General features: G+C 41.5%; 1 protein-coding gene across 1 annotated transcript in view; it reads right to left on the bottom strand.

Moving 5' to 3' along the window:
* Positions 1 to 40: 40 nt before the first annotated feature.
* LOC139416741 (arf-GAP with coiled-coil, ANK repeat and PH domain-containing protein 3-like) overlaps positions 41 to 21,662 on the bottom strand; it is a 92,453-nt gene continuing 70,831 nt past the window's right edge. Inside the window, exons 11-24 of the mRNA XM_071165776.1 lie at positions 12,599 to 12,714; positions 11,924 to 11,975; positions 11,406 to 11,506; positions 11,061 to 11,172; positions 10,639 to 10,847; positions 9,120 to 9,284; positions 8,732 to 8,949; positions 7,836 to 7,937; positions 7,602 to 7,703; positions 7,199 to 7,428; positions 6,871 to 6,980; positions 6,530 to 6,640; positions 6,266 to 6,327; positions 41 to 1,395 (exon numbers count right to left, since the gene is read on the bottom strand). Coding sequence (XP_071021877.1) covers positions 1,289 to 1,395; positions 6,266 to 6,327; positions 6,530 to 6,640; positions 6,871 to 6,980; positions 7,199 to 7,428; positions 7,602 to 7,703; positions 7,836 to 7,937; positions 8,732 to 8,949; positions 9,120 to 9,284; positions 10,639 to 10,847; positions 11,061 to 11,172; positions 11,406 to 11,506; positions 11,924 to 11,975; positions 12,599 to 12,714 — 1,797 coding nt within the window. The 3' untranslated portion in view covers positions 41 to 1,288. The remainder of the gene's footprint in view (positions 1,396 to 6,265; positions 6,328 to 6,529; positions 6,641 to 6,870; positions 6,981 to 7,198; positions 7,429 to 7,601; positions 7,704 to 7,835; positions 7,938 to 8,731; positions 8,950 to 9,119; positions 9,285 to 10,638; positions 10,848 to 11,060; positions 11,173 to 11,405; positions 11,507 to 11,923; positions 11,976 to 12,598; positions 12,715 to 21,662) is intronic.

Here is a 21,662-nt window from a genome sequence, read left to right as displayed (position 1 = left end):
TTGTTGTAGTTAGTCAGGCAAGGAACCACTGTGAACACAGTTTTTAGAGACTTTCTTTAGTTTCACAATTTAAAATATTCAAGACAAAATGACATTCCTTTGAGATATATTAGCATTTTGCCTCTACAGCGTTTATATACAATATCTGCATTGAAATGCATAGTGGTATGAATATAAAGACATTCTACATTACATTTTAACAAAATATTAAAACTATACCAGCATAGTCGAAATCAAATATCACCTTCCATATAGTTCCAGGATAAAAACAAAACTTATTTGAAAAATAATACTGACATTACAGCACATTTCAAAGAACTGGATGGTATCCAAAGGAAACAACCCTGTCCATTCATCCTAAGTGAGCTGAAAGCCTATAGGCTATAGTGTAGAGACATTGCTGCTTAATTCAAGTTTGAAAGAAATAAATGGACCAAAGGAATGCATTACACACAAAAAAAACTAAACATTTTGCAATGTAAACAATATGCTGTTATTCCTTCTATAGTGAGTCTGGTTCATTGAACAAAATAATCAAGCTGTTCTGAGCACACAAAGAAGAAGAATTATCATAATTCTCAACAACTCCTGATATCTATCTAGAACACAGGTTAATAAATTGTTTAGTGCTTGGATTTATCTAAAGTTAACATTTAACAACAACGCTTAAAAATAATGTCATACAGCTAATAGGAGAGGACAAGTCCAGCAAATCCTCATAAAGCAAGTACAGGCTACTTTACAAAAAGTTATTAAAACAAATGATTTGATGACAGAATATGCATTTCACACATTTGTAGCATACAGCATTCTCCAACAAAATATACTTCCCAATTGCTGAAAGCATCAATATCTTTTGTCAAAGAAGTAATACATGTCATGAACAGCATCTAAGAATTCACAGATGTTTTTAACAGTGACAATAATTATTGATATCGTCGCCCATACCTGTAGGCCTATGTTTTTGAGGCTACATTTCTAAGCTCCCATATACTGTAGGTGCATGTTGACAGAAGTGGTTTCACCATTAAGATGAGTGAAGTCATTTAGTGTTAGTCAGTATTTGTATTAATAGTAGAGATAGTACCTGTAGTACGGCAATTTGAAAGAATGCAATAGTGGTTCTCATTTGTGAAGAACATTTACGAGTTGGGGATCTGAGAGGATTATTAAAGTCAGGTTTGAATATGAGGTGGATAGACACACTATTCAAATCTGTAATGATGTAAGGAAAGTGACTGTTGCACTCTTCAAGTACGACCTCCCAGACATCTCATCCATCTGTGGGCTACCTGAAGGAGTGTCTAAAATGTACACTCCTCCGCTTCAGCTTCTCTGGGTTGTGGGAGGCCATGTGAGAAAACTCTCGGAAGATGTCGAGGTAAGTAGTGTCTCCTGAAAAGGGATAGGAATGTAACAGAGCATTATCTTCAAGAATTGCATTTTAATTGATCTGGTAAATAACAGTAGGCCTGCCATAAAATAATGTGGAATTTGTGTGAAAAAACATGAAATCGATTTTTCAAAATCTGAAAAAAAGATTTAAAAAATGACAGACACTCAATTCTAGATAACACATCAGCAGAGGAACAAAACCATAGTCTAGGCACCATGACTCTAGGCTTCACCCAATCTATTACCAAATTATCAAGCTTTACTTTTCTGGTGACCATGGCGACCGCCAGTCAAACTCCTTTCTACCCCGAGAAATTCTCAGCTAGACTAATTTAAAAAAGGAGGGAAGAAGAACATTCCAGTCTGTGGCTGTGTGTATCTATGATTATTTGGTATTTTATGATCAATGGGCAAATGAGCAGCACACCAACTACAGGGGCCAATTCACAGTCCTTTCAAATAAACGGTTGAGAATCGATTTATCAAACAAATTGAAAACATTTTATAAAGCGCTGAAACAAGTGTAAAACTTTTTTTTATTTTTTTTTTTAAATATGGGGCAAACTGGATTGACCATAGAAATACTTTTTGAATCCATACTGAGTTGAATGTAGGAGGACAGGTTTTCTAATCTCTGAAAATGTGTGGTATGTTGTTATATCTTCACCCTAGACGTAAGTGGTTGACTCATAAGTGCATTGCCAGTTCAAGTTAATGCAGTTAGTTGTAGTGACAGGGGGAGTGTTACGTTGTAGTGACAGAGGGAGTGTTATAATAGTGCTATAGAAAGAACAGAAGAAATGAAGCAATAAGCAGCGGGAGAAGTTAGGTGTTGAATGAGTCACATCTTCCATTTATTTTCAGTATTTTCTCATTTTAGAAGACATTAGGAAAAGGAAATGAACATAAAGGTAGTGTAAGTTAATTAAAGATACAGAGACTTGTTCACAAACAATATACAAACAACATGTACAGAGGTAATTAGTAAAAAAACATTTTTTTAAAGACAATACAGGAAAGTTTAAATTTGCATGTTTCAAGCAAGCAGTTTTAAGTGGTAATAATTGTTTCGCCTATTTACAGCATAGCAGTCACCTAGTCAACCTATGGTCTAGTCGATACACTGTACTGTACAACATGTAAACCTTTAGTGGCTTGACGCAAATCATTGGCATTTTTTGGTCATAACATTGTTCCCTAGATCTTTCATTGAGTCTAATATAATCTACTACTACTCTTTTTGTCATGTACTGCACAGCAGAAGCCAAAACTAGAATGAAATTGATAGTTTAACAGACATATTCGAAAGTTATTTTACTGCTTATTTATTTTCTGCTCATAAATTACTTGAAGAACGTAATGTGGTCTTTGGCTTGAAGTAAACTCGAGCAACCCAAACGCAATGTAAAAACATCAGTTGTTACTAGCCTACAGCAAGAACAACTAATGTAATTTCTTGATCAAGATGATTTCAGCTCTGGAACATGATGTAAACATGTGGTTAGGTCAGTAAGCAACTGCACAGTATCAAGGTAAACATGGAGGACTGGTCATCCTCTGACTGTGTGTACACAGGCTGTGCTTACATAACGGGGTATTATGTTGGTATTCAGGGGAGCTAGAAAGCTTTACATAGACCAAGCTTTCTCTCCTGTTCTACATGGCCTGTCAAAGTCAAACTATGCCTGTATGTTATGGGGTAGTCTATCCAATATATCTGGTTCAGTTTGACAATAGACTACAGATCTAACCTTTACAATGTCTTACTATGTACAGTTGTCATGATTTGGCAGCACATTACACAGTTATCATTACACAATATATAAAATATTAACATACACGGATGAATGAAGTAAACAAAACCAACAGGGCTTTGAAAGACCTGGGCAACAGCAACCCATGCACTATTCAAGCAAGAAACCCAGAACAAATCTAATATTGTATAGCCATGACTCAAACATAAGTCAATGTTTGGCAAACATACAAATACTGTAATACATGTCAGTTTAAATATTATATTAAAAAGGTCCATCTCATTGCAGTTTGTAAGGTTTCTATTATAAGATTGTGAGTTGTGGTTGTCTTTTCCAAAAAGAGACATGAAGAAACGACGGTAAAAATTAAGTGACCTTGTGTGTGAAAGCTCAGGAAAATAAAATCTAACAAAATATATCCAGTTTAAAAAAATACCATCTGCATCATATTGTTCAACATAGTTTAAATACAGATACTCTGTATTTCTTGTATTATCATTGCACTATTGCTCTAGTCAGTTCATAAATGATGGTAAAAACCTACACTAGTAAATTAAAATGCCCCAAATAAATTCAAATCATTATGGGTAGGAAAAGTGCATAATGTTGCTTTAAAATCCATGTAAAAGCTTAACTTTAAAGTGTCTCCATCAAGACAAGTACACATTTATGACATATAATCCATATATCATCCATTCTCAATCACAGTTATTATTTAGCTTCATTGTTACCCCTTTTTAAAACAACATGCGTGTACTAAAGAACCACCTCATGCCACAACACAGCTGGAGCAGAATTAATATGTTTGTAATAACTGACTAGATACAAAGACAATGACTTTCAGGCCTTAAAATGAATGTGTTGAATGTCTGCTTTCATAGTCTACCCTTGACAAGACTACCATATGCTGATCTGGTATTCTTATATAAGCAGGTCGGTTGATGATAGTTACAGTGCATTCTGAAAATATTGAGACCCCTTGTCTTTTTCCACATTTTGTTACATTAGAAGCCTTATTCTAAAAATGGATTCAATAAATTATTTCCTTCATTAATCTACACACACTACCTCAATGACAAAGCTAAAATTGTTTTTTTGAAAAGTTAGCAAATGTATTGTAAATAAGGTATCTGTTTTTTTTTATTTTATTTGTTTTCAGACCCTTTGCTATGAGAATCGAAATTGTGCTCAGGTGCATCCTGTTTCCATTGACCATCGTTGAGATGTTTCTACAACTTCATTGGAGTCCACCTATGGTAAACTCAATTGATTGGACATGGTTTGGAAAGGCACACAATTGTTTATATAAATGTCCCACAATTGACATTGCATGTTGAGCAAAAATCAAGCCATGAGGTGGACGGAATTGTCTGTAGAGCTCTGAGGCAGGATTGTGTTGAGGCACATATCTGGGGAAGGGTAGAAAAACATTTATGCAGCTTTGAAGGCCTCCATCATTCTTAAATGGAAGAAGGTGGTCGCCCGGCCAAACTGAGCAATTAGGGGAGAAGGGCCTTGGTCAAGGAGGTGATCAAAAACCTGATGGTCACTCTGACAGAGCTCCAGAGTTCCTCTGTGGAGATGGGAGAACCTCCCAGAAGGACAAGCATCTCTGCAGCACTCCACTAATCAGGCCATTATGGTAGAGTGGCCAGACGCAAGCCATTCCGCAGCGAAAGGCACATGACAGCCCGCTTGGAGTTTGCCAAAAGGCACCTAAAGACTCTCAAAACATGAGATACAATATTCTCTGGTCTGATGAAACCAAGACTGAACTCTTTGTCCTGAATGCCAAGTGTTACATCTGGAGGAAACCTGGCACCATCCCTACGGTGAAGCATGGTGGTGACAGCCTCATGCTGTGGAGATGTTTTTCAGCGGCAGGGACTGGGAGACTAGTCAGCATCAAGGGAAAGATTGAACAGAGCAAAGTACAGAGATATCCTTGATGAAAACCTTGATGCTCCAGAGCACTCAGGATTCAGACTGGGGTGAAGGTTCACCTTCAAACAGGACAACGACTCTAAACAAGACAACAACCCTAAGCAGCTAAGACAACGCAGGAGTGGCTTCGGGACAAGTCTCTGAATGTCCTTGAGTGGTCCAGTCAGAGCCCAGACTTGAACCCGATCAAACATGTCTGGAGAGACCTGAAAATAGCTGTAAAGCAATGCTCCCCATCCAACCCGACAGAGCTTGAGAGGATCTGCAGAGAAGAATGGGAAAAACTCCCCAAATACAGGTGTACCAAGCTGGTAGCGTCATACCCAATAAGACTGTAGGCTGTAATCGCTGCCAAAGGTGCTTCAAAAGTTCTGAATATTTATGTAAATGTGATATTTCCATTTATTTTTTATACGTTTGCAAAGAATTTTAAAAAACTGCTTTTGCTTTGTCATTATGGGGTATTGTGTGTCGACTGATGAGGGGGAAAAAAGACTTTAATACTTTCCGAATGCACTGTAATGTGCAACATATTGGCCGGATCTGGTCTTTGGTTAGGAGCGCACCACCCTACCTTGAAGACCACAAGCAAACACCTCTCCAAATAAATATAGAGCAGCTGAATTAACTTGGCTTGACATAGGTATAAGTAGGATACAGATGGTATAGTAAAGATGATTTAAATGAACTTATGAAGTCATATTAAAAACTTGGTCCCTAACCATTTGTGACAAATGAACTAACTCTGAGCAAATTTAGCCATGAAGTCAACCGTACAGTTTGACATCATGACAGAGTTAATAATACTGACATCCTATACGTTGATGAGCCTGAGGGAATTGCAGTTGGTATATTTTGGTGCCGCCTCGTTTGAACAACGTTAGTTAGCCAGAGTATTGGCTAGAACACAGACAGCAGCCTGTGGGGAATCTGACAAAGAAAGGTGTGTTTTGGACAACGTTCCTTCCTGTACAAGATTCCACACAGGGCTGCCACAGTCCTGGTATACTATTGGCTTCCCATCCAACTATCATCTGAAGGGAAAGCTTGATTCATTGGACCAGGACTAGGTATTGTGATTGACTTCTAGCAATCAGCTATGTGGAGACAGATAAACTCTTGTATGCATTTCTTATATTGCTGTTCTGTGGAGCTGCTGGTGGGGTATTGACCTGGCTGGCCGAACGGTCCCTCTGACTCCCGCATCTCCTCATTCATCTTGGCCAGTCGCAACCTTTGGGAAGAAAGGGAAGGGGGAGAGAAGGGAAGGAGGGATCGGACACAAACTGTTAGATGGATTCACTTAAACTTCCCAGAGGTGAGGAGCTACAGTAGATTACCATGCTAACCTCTGGTCATAATATGTATTTTAAAGGATTGTGTGTAGTTGAAGCTGAGTAAGTTGAGGGACAGGGTGTTGTGTCCCACAAACTCACAAGGTGACGATGTCTGCATTGGCTGCCTGCACAGCGATACTCAGAGGGTCCTGTCCATCTTCGTCCTCGTCGTTCTGCGTGGCTCCTCTCTTCAGGAACAAACACACCTGCCTGTAGAGGGCAGCATGGAGACAGATCAGACGTGAACATGCAGAAGCAAATCTGTACTTAGCATCTTTGTCTTGTTTGCTATCTAACCCGAGGAACAATGTAGAAAATAACTGAACAATAATCAGCTTTGCATGCTACACCATTGGCCATGGAAATGTTCACTTGTGGCTCAAAACAAGACATTGACAATAGTAAGGAAGAGGGAAGCGTTATGCCTTGGCACTACTCACCCTGTGTGTCCCAGATATGTGGCGTGGTGTAGTGGCCCCCTCCCCCTTGCGTCTCTTTGGTTGACGTCAGCTGCATTCTGGAGCAGGAACTCGCAGGCTATCAAGGAGCCCTGGAATGGAACACAAAGGTTCTGAGGCTCTCGCCATGTTGCCAAATAAAGCACAATACAATGTGAGAAAATATTGTGATCATGCATAGACATACTGTATGGATAGATGTATACATTGATGTTTCAACATAATGCGTCCATGTAATTTATTGTGAATGACTAGAACTGCCTTTGCCAGTGTGCCAAGAACACACCTGCCTTTCATTACAATGACTCACCCCAAACACAGCCTGTATGAGTGGGTTCTTGCGATCATCCTCGTCGTTGACGGAGTTGATGTCAGCCCCGTGGGCCAGCGCCTCAGCCATGACGGGCAGGTTGCGTGCCTGGGAGGCCTTGTAGAGCAGCGCCCCAGGGTGGAGCTCACGCCCATCCTCTGGGTCCGACTGGGTCTCGGTCTCTGGCTCCATCTCAGCCTCTCCGCTAGAGTCCTCTGACACCTCACACTCTGCAGAGAGAGAAGCAGCAGAGTTACAACTAGGATTCAATACAACTTCATTTATGCCCTCAAGGGCAAATAAGGATGAAAATGGCATTTTAATACTAAATATGATGGCTGAACCTATGTTGTACATTTCATTTTCCATCCTATCCTTTACAGGTATGTATTTCTCTTCTTACCCTCCTCTGTAACACTGTCCACCACTGAGCCGAACACCAGGATATCTGTGCTGCCATCTGTACTGCCGCCCAGGCCACTGTCACTGCTCAGACCTGCAGGGCCAAAAGGAGCCAAGCCAGGGACACGTTAGTCACTGTTGCTTCTAGCTATTTCACTTTGCACACCACAAAGGATTCAAGTATCTCTGTGGTTTAGAGTGTAGTGTCTGTATATTAGATGGGTAGGTAACTTACTACGAGGTCCAGATCCTGTGTCAAAGTAAGAGAAGAGATTGTCCAGCTCGTCTGGACAAAACAGTGACTCTCGTCGGAACTTTCTCTCTAGAGCTGAAGCGGCTGTAAAGCACAACGAGGGAATGTTTAAATGTACTGGGTTGTCATTGTCAACTTTTTGTTTAGCACAACTAGGAATATGGATACAAAGAGAAAATGAGGAAGGTAACCTTCCTCTCATGCCAGGAGAGCTATTAGGGTATGAAGGGGTTAAACCAAGGCCTCATACCTTTTAAAGGGTTAATAAATTGTGTTATGATAAACTGTAAGGTCTCTTAGGAGACCTCTGTGTGTGTGTGTGTGTGTATTAACACCTGTTTTTAGTGTTGTGCCCTTCAGACACTATCAGAAGGCAGAAACCGCCTACGCTCATACTCCTCCTGTCTGGGCCCCACCTGGCTATCTGAGGTTCTGAGAATATGACTGGTTTTCTGAGACCACAAGGCTACCGCATGCCTGATGAAAACAGCCACCTGTCAGAAGATGCTTAGACTCGTTCACCTTGTTATGACCCTATACTTGTGATGAAAGTTTCAGCCAAACTCACTTCTGAGCTTCTAATTGCTTACAAGATAGTTGCTGCTGTCAGGGGGAGGTTAGATTTATTCAAATGTTGTTGCCAGGAAAACGTACGCAAGGAGGACTGGGGAGGCTATATGAGTTACATGTCTTAGCTCTCCCCAGGTTCTGCAAAATGTCTATCATATACTGTACTCTGTACCAACTTCTGTCTACAATTGTATTACTAAAGGAGAATTGTAATACTTAAACAAAGAGTCTGTGTTTCCTATATATATATATATGTTTGATAATTATATAGACCTGATCATCTGTTGAAGAAAATGACCAACAGGTACCTGAGGAGAGGGTGGCAGGGGAGGCGCTGCCCGGCTCCTGACGGTATTTCCGTCGGGTCTTAGGCACTGTGGTGGCGCTGTTGTGTCTCTGCCACTTCTTCACACTCCACCGGTGCTCCGTCTTCCGCCCGCCGTTCACAAGCACCTCGGTGGCCCCCAACTTCTTCAGGAACTTCTTCTCCACATACTTTGATTTGATCCACGCCTCCTTCTCCTGCCTATAAGGGATAATAGGAAATATGCATTCAGTGTTACATACTGTACCAGTGAGGACATTCCCAGTCTAATGAAAATGACTAGATCCCAGTCTCCTTTAGTGAGTAATCGGGATATTCACAGGTGAAACCAGGTAGAGGCATTTAAATGCTGTGTGTGTGGCAGTCCTTACCTGGAACTTGAGGGCCCTGGTTTCTTCAGGCCCTGTGCCTCACATGCTCCCTCATAGATGTGGTTGATGACACTGTTTCCCAGCTCGCACATCAGCTTTAGTAACTCAGGTTCCCATGAGTCCAACATTAGAGAGCGCACCTTGGAGCAGTGAACCCCCAAACTCCTGTAACAGAGACACATGAGAAGTGACATTTGGAACGTCTTCAAGCGTTGGCATTTGAATCACGTATGTATTCAAGTTCCATGGCTGGAATTATTACTGGGTAGAACGCATTTTAAGTTAGTGTTGTTGACAACACTAGGCCCATATTGTTTCCTTGCTTTGCTTGTAATAACATTAAGGCAGATGTAACAGGCAAAATTGCCTGTTCGTAACAGGCTCCCCTAATAAGCAACACTGGAAGCTCCATGACAGTTCTGTTTCAAGTTGTCTTATACTGTGACATGGGATGAATAGCTGCAAAATGGGTTTCAAATCACTCAGGCGTTATCCCCAGAGTAGCTGCCCTCGATGTCATGCAAATCACCACTCCACCAACAAAACCCTCTGGTATCCAGGCAACTGCAGTGCGGCATGCCAAAAAAAAAAGACTGCGAGACAGTCTCTGTGTATTCCTCCTCCTCCTAATGGGAAGCCTTATGTGATTTCATCTCACCACTAGAAGAAGACAGGCTATCTGACAGAAACGGATCATGAATATTTAACAGATGGTCCAGAGGAGGTGGTGATTACATACTGATAGCATTGATCTTTGCTGCATCTCTGCAGTAAACGGTCAACACCACCAACTGCTGAAATGAGGAAAACTTTCCCATCTAGCCTAATGCTAGTGTGTTGCAGCTACAATGTATGCAGTGCTGGAGTGAACCCTAGAGCTATGGTATTAAGGACATTAGAAATAGGAATATTTATCTTGCTTCGGCCTGATTGCTAATCGGGTGTGGTTCAACAATTACGTACTTTCACCATTAAAGGGATGCCATTCTAGTTTATAAACATAAGTGTCTCAGTTCTGCAGTGCTTATTGTCTAACTCCCATCCTGTTTACTCATGCAATGAGCTCTCCCAATCAAACACAGCCTGATCCAATAAGCGGTGTTAAGCAGCCTAGCAACACAGTAATCCAAGCAGAGGTGTGGCTGAACGTGCCCTATGCTAGCAGATGACATGCTAAGGCTAAGACGCCCTTTAGGCCATTGGCACTCTCATATTCTCAGATCCAAGAGATCGGCACATGTTCTAGAACACGGAGTCACAAATGACCCCTCAGTCACCCTGTGGTAGTGCAACTATCTGCAATTACATCCTCCACTGGTTTACAACCACAAGTGCTTTAGGATAGTCCATGGTCCATAATACAGTGGCCTATGTCTAGCCAGTGAAGTATGCCTTTATGTACTCTCTTAAAGACGAGCTAAGAAAGAGACTTTGGGTATGGCTTATGAGACTAGGCTTTACAGATACAGACAGTATCTGGTTGCCAGAGCAGGATGCCCTCCATAGAGGCAGACCTTACCTGTGGATGCCGGAGCACTCGATGCAGAGCAGGATGCCCAGGTTGATGGAGGCCCAGTGCGGGTCGGCCTGGCCACAGTCACAGCAATACTCATTGCCCGGGAGACACTGTATACGATGCAGGATGGTCTCCCCCCTGACACTGCGTTCCCGAGGCTCGCTGGCCGAGTCGATACTGCTGACGGAAGGTGAGGCTGTCCTATCCAGACACTATTGGTGGGAAGACAGACATGGTAAACTAAGAGATGCAAGCATCATTCTCTGAGGCATGACAGTCTTGATTTATCTCACAGGTATCCCTTCATGCAAACGTATAAGCTTATAAATCTGTCATGATGTAAAAGATGTCTAGATTAAAGAAAAGGTAAGAGAATATTAGCATTTGTTTGACAGTTAGGTCTGTAGCTAGATGGACCAACTGACCTCGATGTAGTGGTAGTCTGGGCTCTCCCTGTATGCTGAGGCAATGCTGGCCTGCACTGCTTGGATCCAGGCTAGCCGAAGCTTCTCTGACTCCGCCTGCAGCATACAGCTCCTGTAGAATGGAAAGACAGCCCCATATTACAGCACACAGTCTCGCAACAGTACAAAATTATAGCCCCTTGCCCTCTTAGAAGAAGGAGAACACTTTATTTGCCATATTATTGGCCATTTTCTTAAGATTTTACCTAAAGGGATTTACATCAATTTAACTAAGTAAAATTCCTTGGAACAAAAGTGAATTTATTTAGTTAATTCCATAATATAAGGGCACTAAGAAGAACATACTTGTTGGGGGAGACAACCTCGAAGCAGAACCTCCTCTCAATGTCCTCACAGGGCTTGACAGAGCACAGCCTGAGGTCCTCCACCACCACCGTCAGGGAATCCTATTGGTCAATAACAGTGAAAAGGGCCCGGTCAGTCAATCAGTTGAATTATTCATCATGCCAACATTATGCCCACTGTGTCCTTGAGTGAGATGTGTTGTTTGGATTTCAAAGTCCCTCAGTTGACCACCTTTTCCTATTTAATCCAATGTGCTGAAGCTCATACGGGTACACTGACGCTCACATTCTATATCCCACTATGGATTGATGTGAGGGTCTATATGAGAGCGTAGGAAGAGTCTTTTGGGACAGGACTCAGGAGTAATAAGCTATCCTATAACAGTCCTCTGCCCTAATGCAGTCAGTGTTGACAGAGGGAGTGTTGTATTTCACCAATATAGATCACAGTGACTTTCACGTAACCCCCCCCCCAAGGGACCCAGACTAAGATGGTAGCTAGTGGATATGTGGACTTGCCTTCAGCTTCTTCTGATAGACCAGCTGACTGTTCTGGATGGAGAACCACCGCCTGAGAGAGAGAAATTAATAAAACATGCATGTTAAATGGATATCCTTCTTCCATTAGAAGGTGCTGACCTGCCGAGTTGAAATCATGTCACTCTCTACTCTCTAGCCACCACAGTGGTCGGGATGAGTTAAAGCGCATGTGAATGAGCTCTTCCTTTCCCTTGAACTGCACTATATAGCAGAGAGTAATTCACAACACGTGTGGTTTGGCTCACATCTAACCTCTTTAGAGGGTTGCACTGTCAGGAAACAAGACAAATGGAGTAATACACTGTAACGCCTTAGTAGAGAGCATCAGTGGGAGAACCGCCTAAGGGGAGAAATAATGTTCTAATGGATCGAGTGTTTCCACAGGCAGTAAACTATTCCCCACAACGTGAAGTCAATACTAGCAAGTATGGCCAAGTATGGTTTCCTAGGGAACAGACTACTTACTGAAATAATCTGGGATAAGTATTTATTTAGTTCGCTATCTATGGTATGTCTACAGAAAATCCACAAAACATTCCATTGTCAAGATAGAATTAAAATCAAAATGCTTTGACCACAATACACTAATATAGTATGCTTCGAAGCTAGAGTGTAGCTGGCTTATGGAGAGTTACTGATCAGTTGCCTACTTACCTGTTCCACGTCTTAAAGGCATTGCTGGCTCTCTTAAACAGGTACCCCTCCATCACCACGCCATTGGGCGCGTCCACGTTGAACAACTCTGCCTTTGAGTCGTCATACGAGAAGTCCTGTCAGAGAAGAGAGAGTGAAGTTAACCCTGTTGTTCATGCTACCACTTACCATAGGAAGAAGAGACAATCAGTGTGACTAATAATGCCCCCGTCAGTGAGGGGACATATAGGAGATTGGAGATTCTCTTTCTTGAACTACACTATACAAAAATATAAATGCAACATGTGAAGTGTTGGTCTCATTTTTCATGAGCTGAAATAAAAAAAATCCCAGAAATTTTCCATGCGCACAAAAACCTTATTTCTCTCAAATGTTGTGCACAAATTTGTTTATACATCCCTGTCAGTGAGCATTTCTCCTTTGCCAAGAACAATTCATCCACCTGACAGGTGTGGCATATCAAGAATCTGATTAAACAGCATGATCATTAGGTACATCTTGTGCTGGGGACAATAAAAGGCACTCTAAAATGTGCAGTTTTGTCACACAACACAATGCCACAGATGTTTCAAGTTTTGTGGGAGTGTGCAATTGGCATGCTGACTGCAGGAATGTCCACTAGAGCTTTTGCCAGATTATTTGATGTAAATTTTTCAACCATAAACGGCCTCCAAAGTCATTTTAGAGAATACGTCCAACCGCAGACCACGTGTATGGCATCGTGTGGACAAGCAGTTTGCTGATGTCAACATTGTGAATAGAGTGCCCCATGGTGGCGGTGGGGTTATGGTATGGGCAGGCATAAGCTACGGACAACGGACACAATTGCATTTTATCAATGCCAATTTTTATGGACAGAGGTACCGTGACAAGATCCTGAGGCCCATTGTCATGCCATTCATCTGCTGCCATCACCTCGTGTGTCAACATGATAATGCACGGCCCCATGTTACAAGGATCTGCACATAATTTCTGGAAGCTGAAAATGTTCCAGTTCTTCCATGGCCTCAACAGACAGACTCAACAGACGTGACCAATTGAGCATGTTGGGGTGCTCTGGATCGATCTGTACGACAGTGTGTTCCAGTTCCTGCCAATATCCAGCAACTTCGCACAGCCATTGAAGAGGAGCGGGACAACATTCCACAGGACACAATCAACATCCTGATCAACTCTATGGGAAGGAGATGTGTCACGCTGCACAAGGGAAATTGTGGTCACACCAGATACTGATCCACGCCCCTTTTTAAGGTATCTCTGTGACAAGCAGATGCATATCTGTATTCCCGGTATTCATGTGAAATCCATAGATTAGGACCTAATTAATTTATTTCAGTTCACTGATTTCCTTATATGAACTGTAACTCAGTAAAATATTTGAAATTGTTGCATGTTGCGTTTATTCTTGTTCAGTATATATATGACGATCTACCTAAATTACCTCGTACCCCTGCACGTTGACTCCTTACAGGTGCTCTGTGTATATAGTCAGGTTATCGTTAATCATTGTGTATTTATTATTCATTCCTTGTGCTACTATTTTTCTATTATTTCTCTATTTTCCTTCTCTCTGTATTATTGGGAAGGGCCCGTTAGTATGCATTTAACTGTTAGTCTACACCTGTTGTTTACGAAGCATGTGACAAATACAATTTGATTTGATCACATCAAATCAGGATATACTGTAAGCCTTCCTTGCAAGATGCATAAATGGGCAGTCATGTAAACACAATCAAGTGTGTGCGCATGTATGTGATGTGAAAAGCGTGCCTGCATCCTCACAGAGTGATTCGCTGTGCCCTTTAGGAACTCACATCTGCAAAGTCGACTGTGACGCAAACGATTGCGTAACCATCTTCTGATTCAAGAAAACGTTTTATTACCCAATACACTTTTCACAGTGTCTTCATTTACACCAAACACGGCCCTCCTTGAACAAATAAAGACAGCTAAATCAGTGTCCTGGTGCTGTCAGTTTTCTAGTCTAACCTGAATCACTATACCCTAATCAAACCTGGTTAAACTTGGTTCAATTTAGAGAGCAGCAGCTATGATGAGCATCATTCTAGAGATAATCATTCTAGAAATGCTATTGGATTTTATTAGGATCTCTTTTAGTCCTCATTTTAACTAATCTTCCAAGAGTCCTGAAACATGAAAATACAATTTATAATATGATAACATTTTCACATATAACACACTGTTACAAACAGACATAATACACTGACATATTGACCAGAAAAATGCTCTTAATGGTCTGAAAATATATATTGAATCCTTTATCTACCACAACCAGAATTCTCCGGTTGGAACATTATTGATGTTTTATGTTAAAAACACCCTAAAGATTGATTCCATACATCGTTTGACCTGTTTCTACGACCTGTAACGGAACTTTTCGAGTTTTTGTCTGGACGTAGTGCTCGCGCCTCATGAAGATGGATTACTAGGCTGAACACGCTAACAACAAGTGGCTATTTGGACATAAATGATGGACTTTATGGAACAAATCAGTAATTTATTGTCGAACTGGGATTCCTGGGAGTGCATTCTAAGGAAGATCATCAAAGGTAAGTGAAAATTTATAATGTTATTTCTAACTTCTGTTGACTCCAACATGGCGGATATTTCTTTGGCTGGATTGGGCGCCGTACTCAGATTATGTTTTTTCCGTAAAGTTTTTTTGAAATCTGACACAGCGGTTGCATTTAGGAGAAGTCTATCCTTAATTCTGTGAATAACACTTGTATCTTTTATTAATGTTTATTATGAGTATTTCTGCAAAATCACCAGATGTTTTGGAATCAAAACATTACTACACGTAACGCGCCAATGTAAACTGAGATTTTTGGATATAAATATGCACATTATCGAACAAAACATACATGTAGTGTATCTGTAGCCTTGGCGGGGCTGCAGCTAGCAGTTTCCTCATGATTGACTCGAGGGGCTTGTGGTCGGATTCCACAATGACTTGTCGTCCATATACGTACTGATGGAAAAGCTTACATCCGAACAGAATGGCGTAGAGCTCCTTTTTGATTTGAGCGTAGTTGATTTCACAGTCTGTGAGAGATTTGGAAGCATAGCCAATGGGCTTTCCTTCTTCCTTTTAATTCATTATTTTACCAGGTAATTTGACTGAGAACATGTTCTCATTTACAGCAACAACCTGGGGAATAGTTACAGGGGAGAGGAAGGGGATGAATGAGCCAATTGTAAACTGGGGATTATTAGGTGACCGTGATGGTTTGAGGGCCAGATTGGGAATTTAGCCAGGACACCGAGGTTAACGCCCATACGATAAGTGCCATGGGATCTGCTTGTCCCAGAGAAACTCACTGGTCTGCTTTAGCAGCTGATGCAGGGGTGCATTAGCATTGAAGAGGCTGGGTGCGAACTTGGCTAAGTAGTTGACCATGCCAAGCACTGTTTCCAGCTCTGCACAGTTCTTTGATGGCTCCATTTATTTTATGGCTGAGATCCTCTGTGGATCTGGCTTGATTCCATTCACTGTGAGAAGATGTCCGAATTAGCTGACCTCTGTAGCACCGACTGTGCTCTTCTCGGGGTTGAGCCGGACTCCTCTCTCGCGGGACCTTTGCAGCATCGCGAAGAGGTTTCTGTCGTGTTCCTCTTTGGTTCGACCATAGACAAGGATGTCGTCCACAATTGCCACAACTCCGTCGAGGCCTTCGTACACTTCGTTGATCTTTTGCTGAAACTCGTCTTGGGCTGAGATAATCCCAAAAGGCAGGCGACGGTACCTGTAGCGTCCAAACGGAGTGTTGAAAGTTGTGAGCTTAGATGACTCTTCTGTGAGCTTGACAGCCCAGTAGTCTGATCTGGCGTCCATGACACTGAAGTAGCGTGCTCCTGCTAGCTTGTGTGTGATGCCATCTAGCGTCGGTAAAGGGTAATGGGGGCTGTTTGATACTCTGAGCTTGCCTGTGCGTGCTTTCTCCACCACCACTAACGCGTATATCCAACCTGTCACTTCTGTAACCTTGGTGACTATGTCAGATTGCTCCATGCTCAACAACTCTTTCTTCAGACGGGTGCAGCAGAGAGCAAGGGGACTCTTTCTCGGTGAGTAGACCACAGGGGTTGCGTCTGGGTCAAGGAGAATGGTACATTCTCCTGGGAATAGTCCTATTCCTGTAAAAACATCAGCAAACTCCTCCATTCAATTTTCTTTCTCTCCTGGTGCTGTCTCTGATAAAACTAGGTCGATGAGGTCCATGCTTTAAGACCTAGCCATGCAGGTGCTCGAGTGTCAACAATGTAAAATTCCAACACCATGTCACTTTCCTTGTATTTGCATTTGAAAGTGCATGTGCCTTTTACTGGGAGCTGTTCACCATAACCAGTCAGTCAAATCAAATCAAATTTTATTGGTCACATACACATGGTTAGCAGACTGCTCGTGGTGGGCTGTAGCTCACACTCAGATGTCAAGCTGCAGTACTGATTCAAAGGAATAATGTTTACTTGTGCACCAGTGTCTAGTTTGAACTTTAGCTCTGTGCCTTGTGTTCCTATCTCAATGTCAGCAAAAGCGTGCTCTGTCTCTGATATTTGATTTTTCTGTGTCACTGAATCAATAAACAGTTCCTCAGCATTTGACTCTGACATTTCATCTTCAATCACTGCGTGTACTGTTTCTCCACGGTAAGATCTGCACACATTTGCAAAGTGATTCCATTTTCCACATTTTATAAGGGCAAAAGGCGAGACCCAAATGCAGACACAGGAGGCAGATGGTTGAGCTCCGATATTTATTTTAGCAAAAGGGGTAGGCAAAAGGCAGGTCGGGTACAGGTGATAGTTCATAAACCAGGTCAGAGTCCAAACTGTACAAGATGATAGGCAGGCTCGTGGTCAGGGGCAGGCAGAGTGGTCAGTCAGGCGGGATCAGAGTCAGGACAGGCAAGGGTCAAAACCAGGAGGGCGAGAAAAGAGAGTTAAAGCAGGAGCTGAGACACAAAAACACTGATTGACTTGACAAACAAGACGAACTGGCACAGAAAGACAGGAAACCCAGGGATACAGTCCCGCAAAACCTTCCAATTTATTATATTTAAATGGTTCTAAAGTATTGTTTGAATTTATATATTGTAAGGTTTCTGGTTTGCTCAGATAAATTACTACATTTCTTTATTGCTCTAAATCGATATGTTATTTTGCCTATTTTTCTTTTCGGTCTGGATAGATGGTGGACTATATTCCTAGTATTTACTCAATGTTTGTCTCTTATCAACGGAATACTGTTGTGAATATAGTTTGGCCGTTTTAAATCGTATACATTGTGAAATAAAATGAGCATGTTTTTTTATTATCTTGTTGATTGATCACCAACCAAGAGCACTGTGCATGACTACAACATAACCATATCTCCACCTTAACAATCCTTGCTGCTTTGTTCTGTTCAATCTGCAGCCTCCTAACTTCACATGCTGATGCATTTCCCCAGACCACAGAACAGTAGTTCACCTGACTCTCAATTAATGATTGGGTTGTTTGATCACAGAACAGTAGTTCACCTGACTCCCAATTAACTCTTGGGTTGTTTGTTTAAGAATCTTTCCCGGTAAATATTTAGCTATCCTTCTGATCATGCATGCAGTTTAAGTAGACTATATCCATGAATGTTCATCAAAGCTAAAATATGAATATTATTTATGTTGACTAAGTTAAAAGCTAATGTATTTTGTTAGGAAGGCTACATACATTAACCTGAGCTATATGCAACCATTTCCTTGTCAGGAGGAGATCAATAGAGCATGTATTCATTATAGTTGAAGTTACTACGACACACAAACTCAGATTTTAACATTGGATTAAAATAGCCAGGGAGTTACTCTAGAGTCCCGATACAGTTGCCTGTTGAGGTAAAAAAGTATCCTTCACCAATCAGACTTATTGATTCAGGCAACGCTTTTCCTTCATGATGGGATACAGTTTTTTCTCCCGTCATTGATCTGGGTGGGGGAGTGATCATTCATTCCAAAATCAGGGTTTCTGATATCTCTGCCCCTGCTCTTTGCCATTCCATTTTGCTTAAAATATTCAAAACATGCAATAATAGCCCATGTCCTATTCCCAGAGGCCTTACCCATTCTATGGACTCTGAAGGAAGTGACATTATGTACGACATCAGTGGGCAGTTTCAGTTGAGTTGACATAAAATGTTGAACAGTGTCTGCTGTTGTCATTCTCCGGTATCCTTGAAAAGATTGTCCCGCATTGATCGACACCGTACATCAAGGAAAGATTTTTAAAGTTGTTTGTTCTCCCTTTGCACCACCTCCACCTTGCAATGAATAGAGTCTACAGTACCTTTCAGCTCCGTGTTCTCTTTCCTTAGATCATCAATCTGACGTTGGCTGAATTCTAGATGGGCACATTGATGTCCTCTCATAGTATATCCAAGATATCAAGTTTGGCAAGCCTTTCATTGATGGATTTTAACAAGTCAACATCCATATCAGTAAACATCTCCCCACTCAATTAAATTAAATTCAGTTCAAGGCGCTTTATTGGTATGGGAAACAAATGTTAACATTGCCAAAGCAAGTAGATAATATACAAAAGTGAAATAAACAATAAAAATGAACAGTAAACATTACACTCACAGAAGTTCCTAAAGTATAAGGACATTACAAATGTCATATTATGTATATATACAGTGTTGTAACGATGTGCAAATGGTTAAAGTACAAAAGGGAAAATAAATAAACATAAATATGGGTTGTATTTACAATGGTGTTTGTTCTTCACTGGTTGCCCTTTTCTTGTGGCAACAGGTCACAAATATTGCTGCTGTGATTGCACACTGTGGTATTTCACCCAGTAGATATGGGAGTTTATCAAAATCGGGTTTGTTTTTGAATTCTTTGTGGATCTGTGTAATCTGAGGGAAATACAGTGAGCACCATAAATCATTGGACAGTGACCATTTGTTTTGTTATTTTGGTTCTGTACTCTAGCACTTTGAGTTTGAAAGGATACAATGACAACGAGGGTGAAGGGCAGACTGTCAGCTTTAATTTGAAGGTATTTTCATACATATATGATGAAACGTTTAGAAATGACAGCACCTTTTGTACATGGTCCCCCCCATTTTAAGGTACTACAAGTATTTGTTGAATTGGCTTCACAGATGTGTGTCGTTAGGCAGGTGTATTAATTTGTGTCGTTAGTGAATGCAGGATATGCTGTTGATGAATAGCATTGATTATAGACTTTGCTATTGCCTTTTGAGGTTGTTGTTGGGGTGTGACAACATGAGGAACATTGCACCCTGGGCATGTCCAAGTCAACGGTTTGGTTCATCATTAACAAGACAAAAACAACCGGTGAACTCAATTATGTCAAAAGACCCAGTAGACTGAGGAAGACCACTGTAGTGGATGACTGCAGAATACTCTCTATTGTGAAGAAAACCCCCCTGACAACAGCCCAACAGATCAAAAACACTCTCCTGGAAGCAGGTGTAGATGTGTCAAAGTCTACCATACGTAGAAGACTACACCAGCAGGACTACAGAGGATACACTACAAGATGCAAACCACTGATAAGCCTGAAGAACAGAAAGGCCAGATTACAGTTTGCTAAAAAAGCACCTAAAAGAGCCCCAAGAATTCTGGAAAAAAGTATTGTGGACAGATGAGACAAAGATTAATATGTACCAGAGTGATGGAAAGAGGAAAGTCTGGAGAAAAAAAGACATGCCCATGATCAAAAGCATTCCACCTCATCCATGAAACATGGTGGAGGGGGTGTTATGGCTTGGGCCTGTATGGCTGCCAGGGGAACAGGCTCACTTGTCTTCGTCGATGATGCGACTCCAGTCAGAAGTAGAATAATGAATTCTGAAGTCTACAGAAATATTTTATCTGCTCATATAAAACCAAATGCCTCCAAACTCATTGGACGGCACTTCATCATGCAACAAGACAATGACCCTAAACATACTGCTAGAGCAACGAAGGGGTATTGATGGCCAAAAAGTGGAAAATCCTTGACTGGACGAGTCAATCACCGGATCTGAATCCAATTGAACATGCATTTTACATGCTGAAGAGGAGACTGAAGGCAATAAGTCCCTGAAACAAGTAGGAACTGAAGATGGCTGCAGTACAGGCCTGGCAGAGCATCACCAGGGAAGATACCCAGCGTCTGGTAATGTCGATGCATCGCAGACTTCAAGCAGTCATTGCATGCAAAGGATATGCGACCAAATATTAACAATGATTACTTTATTCTGCATTATGTTAAACTGTCCAATGTTTTTTGATGCCCAAAAATAGGGGGGACTATGTACAAAAGCTTCTATAATTTCTAAACGGTTAATCCGATATGTATGAAAATACCCTCAAATTAAAGCTGACAGTCTGCACTTCACCCTAATTATCATTGTATCCTTTCAAACTCAAAGTGCTAGATTATAGAACCAAAATAACAAAAGAATGGTCACTGTCCAATGATTTATGGTGCTCACTGTATGTGTCTCTAATATGGTCATGCATTTGGCAGGAGGTTAGGAAGTGCAGCTCAGTTTCCACCTCATTTTGTGGGCAGTGTGCACATAGCCTGTCTTCTCTTGAGAGCAAGTCTGCCTACGGCGGCTTCTCTCAATAGTAAGGCGATGCTCACTGAGTCTGTACATAGTCAAAGCTTTTCTTATATTTGGGTCAGTCACAGTGGTCAGGTATTCTGCCACTGTGTACTCTCTGTTTAGGGCCAAATAGCATTCTAGTTTACTCTGTTTTTTGTTAATTCTTTCCAATGTGTCAAGTAATTATCTTTTTGTTTTCTCATGATTTGGTTGGGTCTAATTGTGTTGCTGTCCTGGGGCTCTGTGGGGTCTGTTTGTGAACAGAGCCCCAGGACCAGCTTGCTTTGGGGACTCTTCTCCAGGTTCATCTCTCTGTAGGTGATGGCTTTGTTATGAAAGGTTTGGGAATCGCTTCCTTTTAGGTGGTTGTAGAATTTAGCGTCTCTTTTCTGGATTTTGATCATTAGCGGGTATCGGACTAATTCTGCATGCAGAGTCTCAATT

The sequence above is a fragment of the Oncorhynchus clarkii genome, chromosome 9, assembly GCF_045791955.1.
Source record: "Oncorhynchus clarkii lewisi isolate Uvic-CL-2024 chromosome 9, UVic_Ocla_1.0, whole genome shotgun sequence".
Lineage (NCBI taxonomy): Eukaryota > Metazoa > Chordata > Actinopteri > Salmoniformes > Salmonidae > Oncorhynchus > Oncorhynchus clarkii.
This window is presented reverse-complemented; position numbering and strand designations above follow the sequence as displayed.